General features: G+C 40.3%; 1 protein-coding gene across 6 annotated transcripts in view; it reads right to left on the bottom strand.

The window, feature by feature from the left end:
• The window catches only part of inpp4b (inositol polyphosphate-4-phosphatase type II B), a 172,934-nt gene that overhangs the window by 58,954 nt on the left and 97,778 nt on the right, over positions 1-16,202 (bottom strand). For all 6 annotated transcript variants that reach the window (XM_019360005.2, XM_019360003.2, XM_019360007.2 and 3 more), the window contains 2 exons: positions 13,330-13,477; positions 3,801-3,931 (listed from right to left, as the gene is read on the bottom strand). In XM_019360005.2, the coding sequence (XP_019215550.1) occupies positions 3,801-3,931; positions 13,330-13,477 (279 nt within the window). The remainder of the gene's footprint in view (positions 1-3,800; positions 3,932-13,329; positions 13,478-16,202) is intronic.

Genomic DNA, 16,202 nt, shown 5'->3' with positions numbered 1-16,202 from the left:
AGCTGTGGTTATCCCATAAGCGAAGGCTCAGAGGTCTAACATTTCACCAAAGGGATGACTGACATTTTAGAGAGGAGACTGCAGACAGTAGTGAAGGTTTAACACTAACAGGACTATGAGTGCACCTTTAACTCACCAGCTGGTAAACAATGCAAGCAGAGATGAGTCATTTATTAATGGAATGCAGTTAATGATTTGTTCACTGAGGTCAGTGGTTTTAAAACTTGGAAGAAAAGGAATCAGGAAGAATGTTGGAATTGAACATGGAAACTCATCCACCTCCCAGAGAACTGCTTCTCTTCTTTATTGTAACCAAGTGCAATTTCAAAACCTTTGGATTTTGTTTTCTATAACACCAATTTGAAAAATGTTGGGATGCTGTGTAAAAAGGAAACAAGAACAGAATGCTATGATCTGCAAATCTTATAAATCTACATTTTAATTCGAACACAAAAAACATGTCGAATGTTTAACATGAGAACTTGAGTATTTCAAGAAAAATAGAAAAAAGTTTTAAACAAGTTGGAACTGGGTCAACAAAAGTAAGTAGCACTAAAAAGAAACATTCAGAATAACACATAATTAGGTTAACTGGGGCATTCAGTGGGTATGAAATCAGCATGTTTGAAGTAAAGATGGACCGAGGTTCACCAACCTGCAAAAATCTGCGTCTACAAATTGTGGAAAAACTTCAGAATATCATGAAAAAATTCAGAGAAAATGGAGAAATCTCTGTGTGCAAGTCAATACTGGATACTAGTGATCTTCAGGTCCTCGGGCGGCACTGCATTAAAAACAGGCTGGATTCTCTCATAGAAATCATTGCACTGCGTCATCCATAAATGCAGGTTAAAGCACTATCACGCAAAGAAGAAGTCATGCATGGCACGTCCTCCAGACTAACGAGGAGAGGGACCATCCAGCTTGTGATCAGCACTCAGGTCAAAGGCCTGCATTTCTAATGATATGGGGGTGTATTAGCGTCTGCGGAAGTGACAGGTTGTACATCTAGAAAGGCATCATCAATGCTGAAAGGTATATACAGGTATTAGAACGACATGCTCCCATCCAGACAATGTCTTTTTCATGCAAGGTCTTGGATATTTCAGGAAGACAATGCCAGAGCGCATACTGCATCTACTACTCTCTCAAAAGTCCAGCAGCTGGTCTCTTCAGTTCCCAGATGTTTACAGACTGTTGTTAAAAGAAAAGGCTACACAGTGGTAAGCATGACCACGTCTGATTTGATTTCTATGTTCTACTGTAAATAAAATATAGACTTGTAAATCATTACATTCATTTTTTTATCCCGACTAAATGTAGTGCTTAGACATGAAAATTTCCAAAAGAAGAGCACAATGACAATTAAATGAAAGTTCCTAATTTGTGTGCAGACACAAGTAATAGGACAGCTGTGCCCACTGACTTTTTTTTTAACGAACTCTTCTTATGACGAATGCCACTCAGTTGCCATATTTGTCACCCTTTGTTTGTTCTGGTAATTATGTTTTCATTCCTTGTCCCTCCTGCCGTATTCGTGCACCCACTCAACCTCCTCCACAGTCTGTCTCTTTTCGTCTCTCCCTCCCAACCTTTTTTAATCATATTAGTTATCAATAATTAATCTGCAGCAGCTTGCCCACCCGGCTTGTTTAGCAACGTCTGTCATCCTGTTAAGTTAATGCAGGACTGAATTAGAGTAGCGAGATAGGTTGGGGGGATCCTCCATGTATTACAGCATCTGGGCCACGCGAGTGAGTTGTCAGGAACTATAATGACCAACACCACATTATCCTTTCCCCCAACCGCTCCTTAGAGTCCAGGCAGGCAGCACAGAGGCTTAGCCATCTTTATTTCTTATCAGCTGGGCAAAGCAAAAAAGGAACAGAGACAAATATCTCATTATGTGGATGAGGGTAACTCAGTAGAAAATTAATTACCAGCCGTAATGTTAATATGTGCATAGCAAGCTGAAAAATGTATAGGAACATGCTGCTGCGAGGGAAAGAAACAAATTCAGAATGATTGGTCTTTTATACGTTTGCTACTCCTGTAAACGAATAACAAACGTATAAAAAGGATTCTGTTCTCATTTTATTTAATGAGACTGTGTCTTTGAGGGCGTAAGCATGAGGACGAGCCCCACACAGAGTGCAACATCCTGTACTGTATATGCATGCTGTTCGTAATTTGTATGAGCTTTTATCTAGCTTTTGAAGTTCAATCTAAATGCAACACATACATCACCTTTGTATTTCAGAATGCATTTTCAACAACACCTTGTCATTGCCAAAATCACACGTTCGGCGTTTACCTGTTAAACCCTGGGACAAATGAGAAGAAGACTAATTACTTCCCGTCTTTGCGTTAGACCTAACTGCGTGGATTAATTTTATTATGTAAAACATTTGCTAAAAAAATTGCACGACAAGTAAGTGCATACTAAATAGAAGGTTGGATATTTATAAATGAGATGTGAGACTCGTGCTTTTGTTTGCTCTTGGCACAGGGCTGTATCAGTTTTTATGCGTTTATGTGCAACAAACACAGACGAGCACATGGCCACGTACATATTTCATTTGCCCCCGATGAAACCTGCGTTGCTATGGAAACTCTTTTAACAGGAACTTCTCCTTATGCTTTCCATTAACAAAAATCAACCCAAAATCGATCCTTGAGTTCAAAGTTTTCCTTTATTTGTGCACTTAACCCATCAGGTCCGAGGATACTTCAGGATTTTGATCTAAGACTGGGCTAAATCAGACATATATACCTATCCTCTTTACTACTTTACAGTGTTTCTTAAGGACCCTCAACTATGTGAGCAGATGATTTTCACCATGATGGGACAATACAGTTATGGTGAAAGGAACGCTTTCACAGATCTCCACACAGCCCCATGAAAAGCTAAATACACCCTTACTGCTTCCATAGAAATTAAGAGGGTAAGTAGCAGCCAAGTGCTGCTAATCAGATTCAGCTGATTAAACGGGCATCAGCAAGTATGAACACCTTTGTTAAAGCAGAAGTTTTGCTCTGGTCTGAACTAGGTCAGACTCTGAAATGCTCAAAGAAACTGCAAAAATAAGAACTGCAAAAAAACCAAAGAAAACCCCCCAAAAACAAGAGCTACATTTCTTGAAAGGGTTGCCAGGAGAAAGTCTATCCTTTTTAAAATAAAATATTGATAATTCATCAAACACAGCATATCAGCACAAACACCTCGAACATACTGTGAAGCACAGGGGAGGACGAGTATTGATTTGGGCTTGTTTGGTAGCCACAGGACTCGGGCACCATGCAGGCATTTCAGTGCCATGAACTCCTCTTTATACCAAAGTATGCTAGAGTCAAATGTTAGGCCATCTGTCTGACAGCTGAAGCTTAGCCAAAACTATTTCATGCAACGACACAATGACCCCAACTACAGCAGCAAAAATACAGATACCGTGTTTTAGCCAGCCTCAACCTGACTGAAACACTGTGGCACAATATTGCAATGTTTGCAAACCTCAATGAAGAAGAGTGGGTAAAAATTTATTCACAACCATGTAAGAAACTGAGAAAGTCTTGCAAAGCTATTGCTGCTAAAGGTGGTTCTACAAGTTAATGATTGAGATGTACTTAGTGTTTTACAGGACTGCATAAAAGCCTTCTTTTTCAAATGTCTGTGTATGATATGTGTGTATGTATGAGCAATTTAGAAGCCAGTTTGTTTATTTGTCTGACTTCGTATTTGTGTGCATGACTGCATGTGTTGACACAGATATCAAATTCAGAGATAGGTGCAGTTATCATACCATTAATCTTGTCCATTTCAGCCAAGGTCTCTTGGTAGGAGCTGATTATTCCTGCATATCGTGTCATCACCTCCTTCCGTAAGTTGTCCCAGTGAGGGGAAAGATCTCCCAGCTCCTTTAGATCCTGCACCCTACAAATAAACACAGATCTGTGAGGACCACTGAGGTATTATTGTAATGCTTTAGCTAGTGTTGAGGTTTTTATACTTCTTTCAAAGGAACTTAATCTTTTAGTTCAGGTTCAAAACACTATTAGCAAACCTGTTAAAACACAGACAGAAGTTGAAACATACTGAAACATGCACACACCCTGAGCCAGATAAACACAACTTTAAACCCCGGGCTGGAATCTGGTGTCCGCTTATCCAATTTGGCCTTTCAAATTCCTCCCCTCACTACTCTGAGCTTTCTTCTGCGATTACTAACTCTTCTGCTGTCTGTGTTACTGAAACAAGCAGGTGTCTTTCAGTTAGTTGCACCTGCAGCTTAATGCCATAATAATTTGTGGTTTTTCTTTTGTAAATAATTGCCAATATGCATCAGTCTGTGCACATTTGTGTCTTGTTTGTGTGTGCAGCAGCTGATTTCCAGCTAGGATGCATAATCTCTTTCTTTGGCAAATAATTTGAATATGAAAGGGAATATCAGATAGACACAGATAATTTACACACTGTTCCTGTGGCAGCCAACCAAGTAAATGCCAGAGATATTATAGAAATTAGAGGTTAAAGGAGGCTTTATACGCTCCTCTGGATCACATATTACAAATGTAAATCAGCTATTTTTAGATACCAGAATTAGAATTTAGGATTTTACACAGCAAGTGATTTGACCAAACCAACAAGACAAGGAACTGATTCCCCTCAAAACAGAAAAAAACAACCATGCTTTCATCCATCAGTTAGTTTTATCTTCTTATCTTTGTGGGCGCTGCAGGAAACCTGGAGCCTATGTTAGGTGACATTCGGAGAGAGGTAGGGTACATCCTGAACAGGTTGGCAGTCAAACAGTGCACAGCATTGTTTATCAGCTGATTAGAAATAAGAAACAGTTTCTTCTGAAATGCCACAGCAAGTGTGAGGTCATTCAGCAACCGTGTCGAAAACAAGAAATTAAATCACAAACATGGGCTTATGCTTATAAAGGTGAGGAAAGAAGGTAATTCAATAGTTTTAAGCATTCATCCCAATTTATATCCACATACATGTAGGCTGTGGTCACATATCAAAGATTTTCTTGATCCTTTTTGCAATCCTAGTTTTAATCAAACTTGGACCTTGAAAACAACTCGAAGCCACATTATGAGCAACTCTGTAAACATACTGTGCATGTGGTTAAATTGTAAGTTCTGCTTATGATGTATAAAGACAGACTTGATGGAAGTAAGTATACTTCAGTAGAATGCAAGAGTACCACTTGTTTGTCAGACCAAGTAAAAGTAATTACATCTAAGTCTTTGCCAGAACAGACACTGAGATAAGTAACTATTGGGTCACTCCATACTAAATCAGTCAACTCTGAGAAAAATTCTCACCTGACAAGATACCCTACATTAAACATTATCCCCAACTATATCAGGGCCACAAGTGTTTCACCCCTTTTACCTGCACACTGTGCTCGAGTAGGGCAGTCCTACTGCAAAGACTAAATTAGTCTTCACCTGTTCTTGTCAACCACAGCTATTTCCAGCTGCCCTGGCTATCTTCCCAGTGGCTTTCTCCAGCTGTTTGGATTACATCCTCATCCTCATGGGAAATTGTGGAAACCCACTTAAATAGGGAATAAGGCTACTTGCCATTCTTTGACAAGAGCCTCATCGATCAAATGCTGTTATTCTTCAGTTGGTGAGAGACTGATGACCTCTTTGTCCAAAAGGATGATAGTGGGCAATCTTAACTACTCCTGATGGTACTTGGCACCCTGTTGGATCAGCTGGTTGAACAGGCTGCCAGGTGGCAAAGTTTGGTTAGATAAAAAGTAGGTGTGAACCTGATAGTTAAAGCTATAAAACTGGATGTGCCCTCCAAACATCCAGGATATCCTGGGATACCTTCTATTTGGAGGACACATCGGGTTTGGTGAGTAGATTATATGTTAATCTGTGAATAGTAATGGACCATAACATATTTAAACTTCTAACAGGAGCATCTCTCAAAACTCTTCAGTAGCACTGGGCAGTATTTATAGATCTTGAAAGTTGGGTCTCATGGTCTTGAAGTGGATCCTTCTTGAGCTTTTCCAACTATTTCTGTTACTTTAGTCGATGGCAAAGTCTGTCATGTTAAAAGGGATGTGCATCTTAAGTGTTGGCAGCAGGAAAAAACTGTTTCCTACTGAAACATCTCTGGTGGGGTTATCGTGTCCCACTTCCACACTGTCCTTAACTTCTGCCCAAGAACATATCAGGGTCCTGCTCTTGGGCTTTCCAATAGGAGTGATTTGTAAACTTAAATGGGTTAAAAAAGATTTTCTCTGTTGACATTTCTCTCTCTGGTTTTTACAGTTTATCTCTTTCCTGCAAATTTTTTCAGCACTATCTTTCAGCACCTTTTCTTGAGCAGTGTCGGGTTTTTTTATGTGATCTGTCAAAGCCACCTCTTGGGATCTGCTGATGGCTTGCTGGTGTCTGCCTTCCTTCATGGCATCTTGGCGTACCTGTTGCACAGCTTGCACCATGGTCTTTATCTTCTTGGTTACATCTCCTTTCAGGATGCTGTCCAACATATCACTCAGATCTGTATCCAGCTGTGCCCATCTGCTATCTGCTGCCAGTGGAAAATCCAGCTCTGGTTTCCTCTCAAAGTCCTCTAGCCTTTTGATTTCACCCACTCCTTATGCTTGAGCAGGTCCAGGGGGCTGTGGTTTTCCTTCTGGCCCAATTTCTCTGCTGACTGGTAAGCAATAAATTCACAGATAGCCCTCAGCCCCTTAAAACCGCATGAAATGTTTTTTTATGTTTCTGTAGTCACTCTTTGCACTTTGCCTTTGGTGAATTTTCACACTATGTTTGTTCTTAAATATTCCATCACAAATGTGCTCTTTTTTGTCACAAACACTTATCCTAAAAAATAATAGACATTGTTTCTCCACTGCCTACCTGCTCAACAAAACAGAAACTAGCATAGCCACCAGTTATATCCAGTTATACCCATGTTTCCACTGGTTTCAGTCAAATATAAATTGTTCTTAATGAATCCACTTGACCAGTTGACCACTTTAACAATCAAGGAGACAGTGGTTTCAGGTTTTCTGATTTAAGTGTTAAAATGGAAAATATATAGCCACAATGGTCTCCACCAAATATCCTTAAGACACTGCATCACAGGCTCAAACCACACTATTGTTCCCTCGGGGGTGGGGGTCTGTTATTTTGTGTCTCAGGTCAAGGTGGATGTAAATAATGGTTAAAACAACAGATACACATATCTGCTTGTTAAATGAGGGTTCCGAGGCATCGAGATGGTGAATAGAGATATACGATAGACTCACCCCCTTAATCACTGCGCTATTGTCTGGAAAGGGTAAAGGTGTGATAAGAGTAGGTATGAGCTGATTAAATATGCATGCAAAAATAAGGTCACAGATCCTCTAGTATAACATTTAACAGACAGCAGATGTTAGGGAAAATGCATTTTCAATGTCACATTTAATATTATAGAGTAAGATGACGACTTTATTGTATCTTTGAAATGATCTAGCCTGTAGTGAGAACAAACAACAATGATCCAGTGTTCCTGTCCTCTTTGTCCTATTGTGTATGTTGTTTTGCCTTCTCGATTATCAACTGCTTGGATATTCGTTCTTTTCCCTTTGCTAAAATAACTTTATTTGGAATAACACGGTATATTATGCAGTTGGTTTTTTTACACTTTGCAAAGGCCATGGAGTGCAGCTCAGCAGCAATACTCTTCTACACATCCAATCGGTAAGCCTGTTTAAGCTGCTCACAGTTGCTGCTACCTCTGCAAGCTGCTTTGCCACCCACCTCCAATTCGGCGCCTCCTTTTCATCCTACACCTAACAGGGTCGTCACGATACTAGAGTTTCAAACTTGAGACAAGATATCCAGAAAAACACTTGATAGTCAATACAATTTTCTATAACACGGGGGAAAAACTGACAAGCTTATTTTTAAAAATATATTAGGACAATGCAAGGAATAACCGTCATTTTGGCGTTATCGGACATAATGCAAACACTATATTACTGTATTTTAACATGAATTTTAAGAGTCTTTTATGTAGTGCAGTGACAGTGAATCTTGAAACTAGAGAAAAACTAGAGATTTTTCACTTGTTTCATTGGCAGATTTTTTTTCACTTAATACAAGATATTTTAGCTTGAAATAAGTGGAAAAATCTGCCAGTGGAACAAGTGAAAAATCTGTAGTTTCAAGATTCACTGTCTTGAAACAAGTTCCTTTAGCTCACTGAAATATTGCCCTGTAGCTGATTGTGTCTTATTTTAAGTGTAATGAGATCATTTTGACTAGAAATAAGACAAATACAGGGAGTGCAGAATTATTAGGCAAGTTGTATTTTTGAGGAATAATTTTATTATTGAACAACAACCATGTTCTCAATGAACCCAAAAAACTCATTAATACCAAAGCTGAATGTTTTTGGAAGTAGTTTTTAGTTTGTTTTTAGTTTTAGCTATTTTAGGGGGATATCTGTGTGTGCAGGTGACTATTACTGTGCATAATTATTAGGCAACTTAACAAAAAACAAATATATACCCATTTCAATTATTTATTTTTACCAGTGAAACCAATATAACATCTCCACATTCACAAATATACATTTCTGACATTCCAAAACAAAAACAAATCAGCGACCAATATAGCCACCTTTCTTTGCAAGGACACTCAAAAGCCTGCCATCCATGGATTCTGTCAGTGTTTTGATCTGTTCACCATCAACATTGCGTGCAGCAGCAACCACAGCCTCCCAGACACTGTTCAGAGAGGTGTACTGTTTTCCCTCCTTGTAAATCTCACATTTGATGATGGACCACAGGTTCTCAATGGGGTTCAGATCAGGTGAACAAGGAGGCCATGTCATTAGTTTTTCTTCTTTTATACCCTTTCTTGCCAGCCACGCTGTGGAGCATTGGACGCGTGTGATGGAGCATTGTCCTGCATGAAAATCATGTTTTTCTTGAAGGATGCAGACTTCTTCCTGTACCACTGCTTGAAGAAGGTGTCTTCCAGAAACTGGCAGTAGGACTGGGAGTTGAGCTTGACTCCATCCTCAACCCGAAAAGGCCCCACAAGCTCATCTTTGATGATACCAGCCCAAACCAGTACTCCACCTCCACCTTGCTGGCGTCTGAGTCGGACTGGAGCTCTCTGCCCTTTACCAATCCAGCCACGGGCCCATCCATCTGGCCCATCAAGACTCACTCTCATTTCATCAGTCCATAAAACCTTAGAAAAATCAGTCTTGAGATATTTCTTGGCCCAGTCTTGACGTTTCAGCTTGTGTGTCTTGTTCAGTGGTGGTCGTCTTTCAGCCTTTCTTACCTTGGCTATGTCTCTGAGTATTGCACACCTTGTGCTTTTGGGCACTCCAGTGATGCTGCAGCTCTGAAATATGGCCAAACTGGTGGCAAGTGGCATCTTGGCAGCTGCACGCTTGACTTTTCTCAGTTCATGGGCAGTTATTTTGCGCCTTGGTTTTTCCACACGCTTCTTGCGACCCTGTTGACTATTTTGAATGAAACGCTTGATTGTTCGATGATCACGCTTCAGAAGCTTTGCAATTTTAAGACTGCTGCATCCCTCTGCAAGATATCTCACTATTTTTGACTTTTCTGAGCCTGTCAAGTCCTTCTTTTGACCCATTTTGCCAAAGGAAAGGAAGTTGCCTAATAATTATGCACACCTGATATAGGGTGTTGATGTCATTAGACCACACCCCTTCTCATTACAGAGATGCACATCACCTAATATGCTTAATTGGTAGTGGGCTTTCGAGCCTATACAGCTTGGAGTAAGACAACATGCATGAAGAGGATGATGTGGACAAAATACTCATTTGCCTAATAATTCTGCACTCCCTGTATACTTGGTAAGATTTTGAGTTTTTGCAGTGTAATTGCTGACCGTTAAATGGCTAATGTTAACATGTGTGCCTGCCTGGTTAACATTTATGATAAGTGTTTATTAGTTCAGTGTTGGAGCTTTACTGACCTCTTGAAATTCCTCCTAAAGTGTTGCTTATTGTTAAAGTCTTTAGGTAGTTTTGCTGTAACTGAGAGGAGGGGCTGTGTCCAGCAGTGCTGTGAAACTGTGCCTCAACTGGAAGAGTGAAGACGGGACTGTTGGCATTAATACTGTTGCAAATGAGTATCTAATCCAATATTTTATTTTTGGGTAGCGAATTTACTTTTTAATTTGAAATTTATCGTTTTTTTGCCTACTCTGTTTTGTGGTGGGGTTTTACTGCTGCTCTCACCAAACCAGCCCTTACAAGGTAAGCTCCATCCACCCTACCACTATATACAAATGACTGCAGTCAGAGAATAAAAAGAATATTTTCAGTATCGTGGCCCTGACTGAAGTAGCATCTCTTTCAGTCATAATAAAATAAAATAAAATAACACAATTTACAGACAAAAAACAATGTCCTACAGCAGAAGAAAACAAAAAAGGTAAGAAAAAGGAAGATAAGAGGATTAACTGGATAAAATTCATGAAATATATTTGTAGTTATTATAAACAATGACTTTTTTAAACTGACATGTGATGCAGATTAAAACAAACAAACAATAGATACAGATAAAATAGAAAATGTGTTAAAATTGAGTCAGCAAGATGATTCGGATAACAAAATACATTTCCAAAAAAGAAAAGGCCTGTCATGTGGCTGCCTTTATTTCATGGTGCATTATAGTGACTGTTCAATTTAATAACTGAAGGCCCTTTGTGTGGGGGTCAATAAAACCTCTGTGGCTGCACTGAAAATCAAACATTTTTCACCCCAAATACCTTCAGTTTATTGTGAAAAAACGGCTCCATCAAGACAACAAGCACAGCCATTAATCCAGATCTTAGATGTAAAGAGCAAGTGCAAACAAAGATGGTGGATGCCAAAATGTCACCTACATGATCTTGACACGCAAACACGGTACTTCTTAATTAACACCAAAAGCAAGGGCACTTTTTGTTTTTTCATTAATGAGAAACCAGACAGCTCTTAATGAGGGAGGTTTTATCGATACCCGCACACTTTGCTGCACATGCATTTATCTTCTTTGCACACACGCGCACGAGGAGCCACAGCGGAAACTCATAGGAAACTCTGCTGCCTCTGTGCTCGCAGTGTTCGATTAGAACACGAGTGGAGACATCAAAGCTAACAAATAGACGGAAGAAATATCCAAGATTATCACAGAGTGCTAAAGCAAACTAAGCCACCCACCATCCGCTGCTGCACTCACAACTTTACAGCAGTAACTGAATCATTAAAAACCCTGAGCTAGCACCGCTGTGAGCTTGGCTGACGGAATCGGCAAAATGGAGAGGCACCGTGGAGAAAGACAACATTTAAAGAGGATTATAGAAGAGGTGCTTGAGCGACCAAGCTGGAGATATGGTGCACATGGGTGTTAATAAACAAACACTGTATACGGTAGTCATGGTTTGGAGCCTGCTGAGTGCTCATGAGCTGTATTATACAGATAACGCATTTCATAAATATTCTATAATTGTCTTCTAAATTTAGCTAAGATTTGAATTATCAGGAAGTAAGGTTAAAAACGCAGCAGAACAGCACCGATGCTCTAGGAACGCGTTACTGGAAGGTGAATGGGATCCAGTGCATATGCTTAAAGAAGGGGTGTGACGGACATGTGTCCTTGATGTTGTGTGGCTGTGTGAGGCTTTTGTTACATGCTGTGATTACAAATGGAAAAACATCCTCCTGCTAACGCGCTCATCCACATCTCTGATTGGATCTTTGTGTGCCTTGGATTGAAGTCAGCATAAAGAATTCATGTGTGAGCGTGTCTATGTATGCATTGTTTATGCGTTATGTATGAGAAAGGGCTGCCAGAGACAGCAGGCCAGTTAAGGAATGATCTGCCTTGACAATGAATGGTCGAGCCTGAGGGGATGGTCTAATTTTTCCTTTTTCTCACACAGTATCAACTAGACTCTGTTTTGATTCCAGGTAAAGTCGTTAAACATACAAATAGGGCTGAGGTTGTAAAGGGGTTAGTTTTAAATATGGGAGGAAGCTGTTGCGGTTGTTGTTTGTGGGTTGTTTATTGCGTATTTCAGTTTTCTAGTTAATCTCTGAGTTTGGGTTATTGACTTGGTTTCCTTACGGACTGGAAAATGGTAAATGAACTGGTTCTGATATAGCACTTTTCTACTCTATCTGAGCACTCATTCAACTTGTCTCATTCACACAACCACTTTCTTTTATGCTTTTTCCATGGAAGTCCTTTATATCCAACACATCATCAGAGAGCAACTTGGTGTTAGTATCTTGCTAAGGATATTTAGTATGCAGACCGGAGCAGACAGGGATGGAACCACCAACTTTCCAATTAGTAGGTGACCTGGTCTACCTCCTGACCACGTTGGGTCCTGATTCCTATATGTGTCCAGCTGTACCCCCAACTGGTTGCAACAGATGGTTCCACCTCCTCGATCCTGGTTCTGTTGGAGGTTTCTTCCTGTTAAAGGGGAGTTTTTTTCCTTCCACTGTCGCCAAGTACTTGCTAATAGGCGGTCACATCTCGCTGATGGATTTTCTCTCCATTATTGTAAGGTCTAGACTGAAGACCTTCCGATATAAAGTGCCTTCAGGTGGCTGTTGTTGTGTTGAACTAAAGCGTGTCATGTTTGAGTTGCTTTTTTCAGATGCTTTCTGTTTGGCTTTTCTGTTTTGGTTTCATTGTGAGTTATGCCTTAGTCTGTTTTTGAGGTTTTTTGACCTTTTATTACTTTTTATTTTTGAGTTCTAGTTACTTTTCAAAGATTGTGTTATTTATGCTTAGTTTCCTTCTTTATTATAGTTTTCTGCTGTGTTTAGTGATTCTTAAGTTAGTTCTTGTTTTACTTTGGTAGTCAGCTGCCGCCTGTTCCTTGTGCTTAGTTTTACTCTCAACCCTGCCTCGGTTGAGCAGTGTCAGGCACCCCCCGTGCCTGACACTGCTCAACCGAGGCTGGGATCTGCCCAGAAGACTTGACATCCCTGGTCTACACCTCTGGCTAGCCTGCAAATCCCAGATCCCTGTAAAAATAGTCGTGTCTTCCCCTCAGTCTTTGTTGCAGTGTCTGCTAAGCTCCCCTCATGTGTTAACCCCCTGTGATTTCCTGGGCTAATTTTGAATCTCAGCTTCTTGTTTTTGGATTTACTTTGGGCTTTGTTTCTGAGAACTGTGAGTCAGCCAAAATAAAAGACCCGCCTTCTGTTTAATCAGTATGGCTCCACAGCCTGGGTCCTTAATCTCCATGACAAGAAGAAGAAATTAAGGTCCACACAACGAATACGTCTGATTTTTCAGATGCGCTTACCTACTCATGTCCTCCTGAATGTACAGCGCGAGCAGCTGTTTGGGGATACTGAATGACAGAGTGCACTCCTCCATTTGTTCCCGCACAAGCATCCACTTGCTGTCCACTGTTTGAAATCTGTACACTTTGCATACTGGGTTCTTGAACACTGCCAGAGAAAGACAAAGGGATGGTGAGAACAAAGTAAAAAAAAGAAGTAGTACACCGAACCATCTGACACAGCAGAAAATACATCACATCCTCGTTATATAAATTTTAAAGAGTTTCTCCTTAATTTTGCAAAAGGTAAACAGACTTTTACATCAGCTCTGACAGCTGCCTGCCTCAAGGACGCGACAGAACAGACAGACTTCAAAAGTCTTGAAGTCTTGTGAGGTATGAAGCACAAATTAAATTCTATAATCAATAATGGTGTCTGTCGTAGATAAGAAGTTACTCATTTTTCAAGGCCTTCCCCTTCCCTCTCTTTTACTCTCTCTATACTTCAGTTGACAGCACAGCAGAGCAAAACACGTAACCTTGTCCTACTAATCTTTGCCTTATTATTTCCTCCATTTCCATTTTAATTGCTTATTTATTGTGCAACGCTGAGGAACAGTCCATTGAATCATTTTGAAAGTTTGCTTACGAACCCCAGTGCCCAGCTCTTCCATTAAAACTGATTCACGTTGAGTCCCATCTTCATTTTTTTTTCTTGCAGAGAGTGGCTAATAGCAGCAATTGAAGGCTGGAAACGAAAAACAGCTCTAATGCTCTTATCTGCATGCTAGCAGCAGAGGGCAAGAAAGCTGTGAGCCTTAAACTGTGTGTAGTACTCCTTTCCGTTTGCAGAGTTACAGTCAGGGAGGAAGCCACTCAATAAGTAGGAGCAGAAGCACTCAGAGTGAAACCTTGACAATCTTGCAATGGGTAGTCAAACATGCATGGCAGGACAAAAAAAATATATATGAATATTTTTTTTGCCTTAATTCATAAATAGAAGCCATACTCCCGCTCCTACTGGCAGTGCAGAGAACAGTCCCCATAAGAAGCCCTTGTACGGCACTATTACACAGCTTGGAAGCAAACTGTACTTTTTTTTTTCAAGGTCGTCTCGTTTTGAAACCTAGTGTCCGAGCCATTAATCCTCACGCTGCTACATCATTTGTCCTCGAGTGTTAAAGTTCAGCGATGCCCTTCAGATGGGTTCCAGAAGGCACACGACAGTGGGAGTTCTTATGTGGTAAGAGTTTTAATTTAGGATGCAATGTGAAACATATGTGCTGCTTGGCTGACTTAAGCAGCCGCTTTATATGTGGTTTAATAAAAGCTAGTTTCTTAGTAAAAATTGAGTAACCTTTACAAATCAAAACAAAACAACTGTAATAAAAAATGTCAAAAACTATTCCAACAATTCCCGTCTTAGCCACTAGCCAACAGTATTTCATGCTAGTCTGACTGGATTTGATTGTTTGGTTAACGTCAACATTTCGGGACCAAATCCAACAATAAATTACTTTAGATAATCGGTCTGTGGTGTAGACTTCCTTTGGTGTTATAAAACCATGAACAAACATTCTTCCTTACCATCTGATCCCATCCCCACACTGTTTTGGTACTTTAAATAGACATTACAAATGCATATACAGCTCCTTAGCTTTTAATTATCCTTAACAAATCCACGGTTGACACCCACTCTCCAACAAAGTGTATTACCACTCAGGAATTTAAACATGATAATAAAGAGGAAGAAATGATCAGGGTACAGAAAAGCCGTTTCTAAGTTCCAGCCTTGTTGGAGTTTGTCTTTGTGGGGTTTACATTGGTTCCCTGTGCTGGATGCTCTGGTTTCGCCCCTACAGTCCAAAGACATGCATGTTAGGCCAGTTGGTCATTTCAGTTTGTTATCCCAGGACTAACAGACATCCCTTTAACCCATCACAGGGAAGCTTTCTGAAATGTTGCTTTTTTCTTTTTATGTGATATCTAGATGATGAGAATAATAAAGAAGATACTGAAATCAAATAGAGAAAACTACCATATAGTAACCACAGCAAGCACTTAAAAAATGTGGCAAAAGATTTTCTAAAGCTCTGCACGAAAGGCATTTCTGTTAGTGTTTCTCTTGTGACTTTTCACTGACTTCACTGCATAGCAGTAGACAGGCTACTAAACTATGTGTTTTCAAATCATGTCATGTCACAATTTATGTGGATAAAAACTCCACACAGACAGCAAGAGATTCTCTTAAGGACAATAACGATAAGTCAGACAGACTGCAGACAGGCTTAATATTATTTTTCTACGGTGCTTAAGATGTTGAAATTAATGACAATTTAATTATGACTAGCCTGAACAACTCTTGTGAGGGTTCATAATTGCATCTAAATGAAATGTGAAAATCAAAAATCGTTGGCACGGGGATTCGAAAAACTTTAATGGGTTGACAAAAATAAATGAGGAGCAAGAGATACATGGAGAGAAAGGGGTGAGGGCACAGCCTTAATCGGAGGAGCAACAGTTTGCTGACTTCCACCTCCATCAGAGAAGCGGATTAACCCCCGGACTCCCCCCTGCCGCCACACTAATCTGACCACCAATCAGACGCCTCCGTTTCCCTTCCCGACACCTCTTAAGAAAATGACTTGCCGAGAATTGCTGCGCGTGGGCTCTGCTATCTCCCCGCTCTCTGCATGCTCATTTTGAAAGGTAATAAAAGTGGAAGACTAAATTGCGTTACTCAATCTGGCTGTATCTGCGGGGAGGGTATTGTTTTGACAGGCTGCAGATGTGCACCTGCAAACATGGCTGCAGTTCACTAGTTAATCACAGTAGAAACAGTAAGCAGCAATGACACCATGACAACAGGCGTGCGGCTGCTGGGGAGCTCTGGG

This window comes from Oreochromis niloticus, linkage group LG6, assembly GCF_001858045.2.
Source record: "Oreochromis niloticus isolate F11D_XX linkage group LG6, O_niloticus_UMD_NMBU, whole genome shotgun sequence".
Classification (NCBI taxonomy): domain Eukaryota; kingdom Metazoa; phylum Chordata; class Actinopteri; order Cichliformes; family Cichlidae; genus Oreochromis; species Oreochromis niloticus.
This window is presented reverse-complemented; position numbering and strand designations above follow the sequence as displayed.